The sequence below is a fragment of the Xenopus tropicalis genome, chromosome 5 (assembly GCF_000004195.4).
Source record: "Xenopus tropicalis strain Nigerian chromosome 5, UCB_Xtro_10.0, whole genome shotgun sequence".
Lineage (NCBI taxonomy): Eukaryota > Metazoa > Chordata > Amphibia > Anura > Pipidae > Xenopus > Xenopus tropicalis.
In genome coordinates this window covers 17997052-18004018 of record NC_030681.2, presented here as the reverse complement: position 1 = coordinate 18004018, position 6967 = coordinate 17997052, and the positions used below count along the sequence as shown (strand labels likewise).

Below are 6967 nucleotides of genomic sequence, written 5' to 3'. Positions count from 1 at the left end.
GGTCCCTGGCTATGATACCAAAAGGATCGAGCAGGAGGGTCATGTCAACAACAAGCAGCCCCTCGATAGCCCTAAACGCACGCTGCCGTGTCACAATGTGACTGTGTAGAATCAAGAGAAAGTCACTGGACTCCTAGCGAAGGAAATTGGCGGCACCCAATAGGAAACGAGGAGGCGGTGACGCCAGGGGGCGGGGCTTGGCCTCACAGAGCGCGGCTGGGTCACGGCTGTGGCTCCTCCCACATCGCGCCCTTCTGCTAGTTTATATAGTGGAGCTTTGCATGTTGTCCGGGGAGTTCCAGTCCGTCAGCTCGCACTTGCACTTACACTAACCAACCAACCTGTCCCCCCTCCTCCCCCTGCCCGGGCCGCCGGTGGATTATTCCCATTAAACGGACCAGTCCATTTTACAACCTTCCCCAATCTGACTTTAGTCGTGGCTATTCCAAAGCCTCTCAAGTACGTGGGATTTGCCGCTCCGCTGGGAGACGCGCCGAGAAACCTTCAAACTGGATCTGGAAATGTCTACGACCCTTTTATCCGCCTTCTACGACATCGACCTGTTGTACAAGGTACGTTCCGGCTTGTGGCCGCTCTGCTCGGGGTTTTATTAGCGTGTTATTAGCCCTGGGAGTCCGGCGTGTGTTGGCTGAGACTTGTCTAAAGGCTCCCAGCTCCGCTCTGTAGTTATCCAGTTGCTAGCAGGGGGTTATGGGAGTTGTAGTTTAGTAGAGAGACTAGGATTGTTGTAATGCATTGACTCTGTCGGGGGTCGCTGGGGCCTCCCATGCCGTGTGCCTGTACCCAGTGTCCCTGTGCCCCTTGCACTGGCGCTAATGCTAGGGCGGGGCTTCTCTCCCAACGCAAGAGTTGCACTTAGCCGGGTCCCCCTGTTGTTAGAGCCCCCCTAGTTATGCGCTGCCTGTGTCTGCTCTTCCAGCCTGGTGCTCATTGCCCTGAGTTGGAGTGGGGGCCCTCCTGCTGCTCAGTACAGCTTCAACAGGGCTCCCTTGCGCCTAATCACGCATTGTTAGCTCCCTCCTGCAGTTTAGCTGCTGTTAAGTTGGCACATTTACTCACATTTAGTTGTTTGACTGTTCCAGAGTGGCTTAGTTGCCCAGGGGCTGTGGGGCTCCCTCCCAGGGTTAGTTGCCCAGGGGCTGTGGGGCTCCCTCCCAGGGTTAGTTGCCCAGGGGCTGTGGGGCTCCCTCCCAGGGTTAGTTGCCCAGGGGCTGTGGGGCTCCCTCCCAGGGTTAGTTGCCCAGGGGCTGTGGGGCTCCCTCCCAGGGTTAGTTGCCCAGGGGTTGTACGGGCTCCCTCCCAGGGTTAGTTGCCCAGGGGTTGTACGGGCTCCCTCCCAGGGTTAGTTGCCCAGGGGTTGTACGGGCTCCCTCCCAGGGTTAGTTGCCCAGGGGTTGTACGGGCTCCCTCCCAGGGTTAGTTGCCCAGGGGCTGTGGGGCTCCCTCCCAGGGTTAGTTGCCCAGGGGCTGTGGGGCTCCCTCCCAGGGTTAGTTGCCCAGGGGCTGTGGGGCTCCCTCCCAGGGTTAGTTGCCCAGGGGTTGTACGGGCTCCCTCCCAGGGTTAGTTGCCCAGGGGTTGTACGGGCTCCCTCCCAGGGTTAGTTGCCCAGGGGTTGTACGGGCTCCCTCCCAGGGTTAGTTGCCCAGGGGTTGTACGGGCTCCCTCCCAGGGTTAGTTGCCCAGGGGTTGTACGGGCTCCCTCCCAGGGTTAGTTGCCCAGGGGTTGTACGGGCTCCCTCCCAGGGTTAGTTGCCCAGGGGTTGTACGGGCTCCCTCGCAGCGTTAGTTGCCATGGGGCTGTACGGGCTCCCTCGCAGGGTTAGTTGCCCAGGTGCTCCCTCGCAGGGTTAACAGTTGCCCGGGGCTGTGGGGCTCCCACGTGGGGTTATTTTTGCAGTGGTTCGGGACTCACTTGTATTTAAATTGCATGAAGGATTTCACCATTCAGTTTAGTAGCCGTGGGATGGGGCTGTGGCTGTATAGCCTGGGCTCCTGTTGCGAGGCTACGTGCATAGGAGAAGCCTGTGTGGCTCGTAGTTTGGAAGTTCCTTTGAGTGTAGTTGCCATGGGCTGGGCGACGGTGCTGGAGCCTCCTGGGCTATTTAGTTGCCTTTTACTGGTGGCATGACTTGCATTTTATGGAGTGACTCAGTTGGGGGCTGCAGTGCAGTTTCCTCTCTGTTGGGGCCCCTAGCGGTTTAGTTGCCCCATGTTGAATATTCGGCTCCGCTTCACAGTATAGCTGGGCTGCCTTGTGGCGCTTCCTGGCTGTTTCATTGCGGTGAGTTTTGTATTCCGATGGGTTCTCCTCTAACTGTTACTTACAGCTGTTTTGTGTGTTTGTATTTAGTTGTGTGAGTGCGGGAAGTGTATTTGTGTTATAAATGGGGGGGATGGGGGTCTGTTTGCAGTGTAGTTGCACTGCTGTGTGAGCGGTATGGGTTCCCTCTAGCAGGACAATGTTGAATGGGGTGGGAGGGAATCTTTCTGCTGCTTCTTGAACTGAGTTGCACTGAGTTTGCTTGTGTGCTTGGATGACGACTGCCATATCTGTGCAAACACACTTGGTAAATGGGGTGCCTTAGAGCTACATTTTAGGGGGTGGTATATTTGGTGTCACTTAGCAGACCCCTTAGCCCATGGTGTTTGGAGGGGATCTACTCTGCATTTTGGGGGTCTTCTTCCAGCACAGGGGGTATATTTGTATTTGTCCTTTGTTTTTGTGTGCCCTGGCGGGAGTTGGGAATGTCTTAATGTTGCAAACTATTGAGTTTATTGTGTTCTAGTGGGGACTCAACTTGCATACTAGGTAAAAAATATTGGGGGGGGGGGGGCTTGGTTCGGCAGAATATTTGGGTACTAATTTCAATAGATCTGTCAGGGGGTGTAAAATATTGGCTATTGGTGGTTTAGAATAAGCTCCTAGTTCTGGCATATATATAGGGATGATATTCTGGGTGGCACAGTGTGGTTCCTCAGTAGGTGCATTTTAGGGAGTCATTGTAGGGATGTTGTATAGGGAGCATAGGTTTGAGGTGCTCCTGTAACTGCATGCTGGGGGGGCGCTGTAGTACACTTTGGGGGTGACTCCTAGAATTGGCTGCATGATGGGGAGGTTATCTGGCTTGAGAGTAACAGTGATTGTCTATTTCTCCCTGCAGAACGAGAAGGTGCTGAATAACTTGGCCCTGAGTACCATGCTGGACAAGAAGGCAGTGGGCAGCCCGGTGAGTTCCACCAACTCAAACCTGTTCCCGGGCTTTCTCCGTCGGCACTCTGCCAGCAACCTACAGGCCCTGAGCGGCAACACCAACCCGGCCAAGTTCTGCCCCAACAACAACCAACTAAAGGAGCCAGCTGCAGGCAGCACCGCCCTGCTTAACCGGGAAAACAAGTTTAGGGACCGCTCATTCAGCGAGAATGGGGAGCGTAGCCAGCACCTCTTGCACCTACAACAGCAGCAACAGCAGAAAGCTGGGGCGCAGGTCAACTCTACCCGCTACAAGACCGAGCTGTGCAGGCCGTTTGAGGAAAGTGGGGCATGCAAGTATGGGGAGAAGTGCCAGTTTGCTCATGGCTTTCACGAGCTGCGCAGCCTGACCCGTCACCCTAAATACAAGACCGAGCTGTGCCGCACCTTCCACACCATTGGCTTCTGCCCATATGGGCCACGCTGCCACTTTATCCACAATGCCGAGGAGAGGAGACAAGCTCCTGGGGCTGGGGAGCGCCCCAAACTGCACCATAGCCTCAGTTTCTCTGGCTTTCCTAACCACAGCCTGGACTCTCCCCTGCTGGAGAGCCCAACATCCCGCACACCTCCCCCTCAGTCCTCGAGCTCCCTCTACTGCCAGGAGCTGCTACAGCTCAATAACAACAACAACCCCTGTGCCAACAATGCCTTTACTTTCTCTGGGCAGGAGCTAGGCCTCATCGCCCCACTGGCCATCCACACCCAGAACCCACCTTACTGCCGCCAACCTTCTTCTTCCCCACCCCTCAGCTTCCAGCCTTTAAGGAGAGTCTCAGAGTCACCTGTATTTGATGCCCCCCCTAGTCCCCCAGATTCCTTGTCTGACCGGGATAGCTATCTGAGTGGCTCACTGAGCTCTGGTAGCCTGAGTGGCTCAGATTCCCCAACCCTGGACTCTAACAGGCGCCTGCCCATCTTCAGCCGACTATCCATCAGCGATGATTAAAGCCAACACGTTATTCTTGTTCGTTATGAGTGCTTAGAGGGACTCAGGAGGAGGGTGGCTCAAAGCAAGCACCCATGTAATCACAACAAAGACTCTCCACCCTACTCAGGAGTAGGGTGTTATTTTTTTTTTTTCTCCACCTACCCCCAAGAACACACCTCCACTGAAACAGTGTGGACTCAGCACCCTGCTCTGGAGTAGGGCAATCCCTCCCCAATTCTGCAAGGACTGAGCACCCCAAGCTGGAGTAGGGTGGTACACCCAGCCAGTTACAGTATGGACTCTGCACCCCACTCAGGAGTAGGGTAAATTGGGCTACCATGGACTTCTAACATGGGGCTTTCACACTTCACCTTTTTGGCTGTTGGACAGCAACTCAGCACATCCCATGATGGCAGTCGCTGGCTGGAATGTTGGGAGTTGTAGATTAACAGCCACTATAGGGCAACAGACTTGGCAAAAATGGGGGGGTTACCAACAAGCACCTAACTTCACAGAAAAAGACTTGCTCTGATGTCAGGTGACTGCCCCCCCCACATACAATCCAGCCTTTCAATCACAATATGAACTTAACACTTGAACTCTCCTGATGCTGGCGCTCCTGTCCATCTTGGGTTTGTTTCTGCCATTCATGTTTCTGCTAGTTTTAAATAAGCTTGGGGGTGGCTCAGAGAACGGAAAAAAAAAAATCTCATTGAAAGCTGAACAAAAAGAAACCTTATTTACATAAAGGGCAAATGTAACGTCTAGAACAAAAAGTTATTTTTTATAGAACTGTGGGGTTGAGCGAGGGGGTGGGGAGGGAAGGGGATACTTTTATGCACCAGCAACCATTCCAACTCTTGAAGCATTATTGCAGCTTTCTTGAAGTTTAGCCTTTGTACACAGTCGTGTTCAGTAATAAAAATGGAGACAATTCTGCCTAAGTGACCCTTCTGCTGCCAGAGGGCATGTCCTGCTCCTGCCAGCAAACAGGTTTAAACTTTATAAGCTTTTTCTTTTAGTTTTTTTTTTTTTTTTTTCTCTTTTTGTTCGAGTCCAACATCCTGCCACGAATATGCCTTAACAACTAGCAACCCTCTAAGATTTGCCCCCCTGTTTTTTTTTTTTTTTCTTTTTTTTTTTTCTTAAATGCTAAAACTTCCATTCCAAAGTCTTTTCATCAGTTCCATTTCCATCGCTTAGTGGGCTGTTTAGCTTAGAACAATGTATTTTTTTTTCCTATTTGGAAGCACTCAGTTGAGTTTAGTTTCATTGTTGAATAACTGCTGATTTTTCTTTTTTTTTTTTTTTTTATTATTATTATTTTTAGCTGTCTGAGTTGCTTGCCTGTCACTGCACACAACTCGATATGAAAAAAAAAAAAAAATATTTAACTTATTTATTATCTCGTGAAAAGTATACATTTGGTAATTTGTTCATACTGTATTTATGGGTATGATGAAAAAAAGCAATAGATATATATTCTTTTATTATGTTTAAATTATGATTGCCATTATTAATCTACAAAAATGTGGAGTGTATGTTCTTTTCACAGTAATATATGCCTTTTTTTGTAACTACACTTTATTTTATTGTAAATGAGCAAAAATCCTAATTTAAGAGATTGTATGTAATATTTATTTCAGTAATTCCTTTCCTTGTTTACGTTTAAATAGAAAAAAAAAAAAGTTTTTGGTTTCTCTAGAGAAATCTATCTCAATGCTGTGGAAGAAGTTTGAGGAATTTCTAAAGTTTTTGTTTATTTTTTTTTTTATAACCCCCTTCTCTTTGAGATATGGAATCCCCCATTCCCAACGTGAATTTATAAGCAGTAACATTAGACTTGAGTGGCTCACTCTTTTATGCCAACCAAATTTTTTTTTTTTTTCTTTTTTTAATGCCTAATTCCACCACACTCACTGTGAAAGCAGTAAGTATGTAGCAATAATTGGGGGGGAGGGGGGGTCCCAGTATTAAAGTCACAGTGCCTTTCTGAATAAGTCACACTTGCCTTAAATCTCTCTGAACCAAAAGTATTCTCTAAAAAACAAAAAAACAAGGTGTGATTATTTGAATGTAGGGGATTGGGAGTTTGTAATGTTTTTACCACTCTTGTACTTAACGACACACCGGATTGATAAAACTTCATGCAGTACATGAATGTTTGGGTTTTTTCATTTTTTTTTTTTTTTTTTTATGTATTTGATAAAATTCCTTAAATTTCCTGACATTTAAAGCCAATTTTTTTTTTTTTTTTTTTTAAATTTGCCTGGATGGTGAATGATCAATTTTGAAAAAAAAAAGTTGCTTACTTTTTGGTTTGTACATAGTAGGTACAGATTGAGCACTATGTACTCTTTAGTGGACTACTTTAACATTATTATTATTTGTTTTTTTTTTTTTTTTCCCTGAATGTAACGAGCGGAGGATTTGACCATAATTATATATATATGTGTATATATAATTAGTCAGTTCACTAAATTGTGAGAGTGTAACCTTTGTACTGTAAATGTTTTGTAGTTCTCCCAATAAATTTTTTTGGAAATAAAAACTGCTGCTGCGCGTGGGTGTCTTTGGCCGAGAAAGCGCCATGGGTCAAGCTGTGATGGATTCAAGAACCACTTTGGTTCTGCAAAATAACTTTGGGCCTGCTGCCTAGACACGCACCGAGTGACTCAACGGCTTCCAAACTACCATATTAGTCACTCGCTTCACTATTTGGCCTATAAAATTCTCATATATCAATCTTGACACTTGCTCCTGC

General features: G+C 48.3%; 1 protein-coding gene across 2 annotated transcripts; it reads left to right on the top strand.

The window, feature by feature from the left end:
• Positions 1 to 279: 279 nt before the first annotated feature.
• zfp36l2 (ZFP36 ring finger protein-like 2) lies at positions 280 to 6754 on the top strand. Of its 2 annotated transcripts, none has more exons than XM_012962628.3 (2): positions 280 to 572; positions 3184 to 6754. In XM_012962628.3, the coding sequence occupies exons 1-2, from the start codon at positions 522 to 524 to the stop codon at positions 4219 to 4221; spliced, it is 1089 nt and encodes a 362-aa protein (XP_012818082.1). In that variant the 5' UTR covers positions 280 to 521; the 3' UTR covers positions 4222 to 6754.
• Positions 6755 to 6967: the final 213 nt, after the last annotated feature.

What these genes read in the sequence shown, in the direction of transcription:
- zfp36l2 (XM_012962628.3), top strand. Translation starts at nt 522, where the DNA reads ATGTCTACGACCCTTTTATCCGCCTTCTACGACATCGACCTGTTGTAC. An exon ending in ACATCGACCTGTTGTACAAG is followed by an intron (nt 573 to 3,183) that starts GTACGTTCCGGC and finishes TTCTCCCTGCAG; the next exon opens with AACGAGAAGGTGCTGAATAA.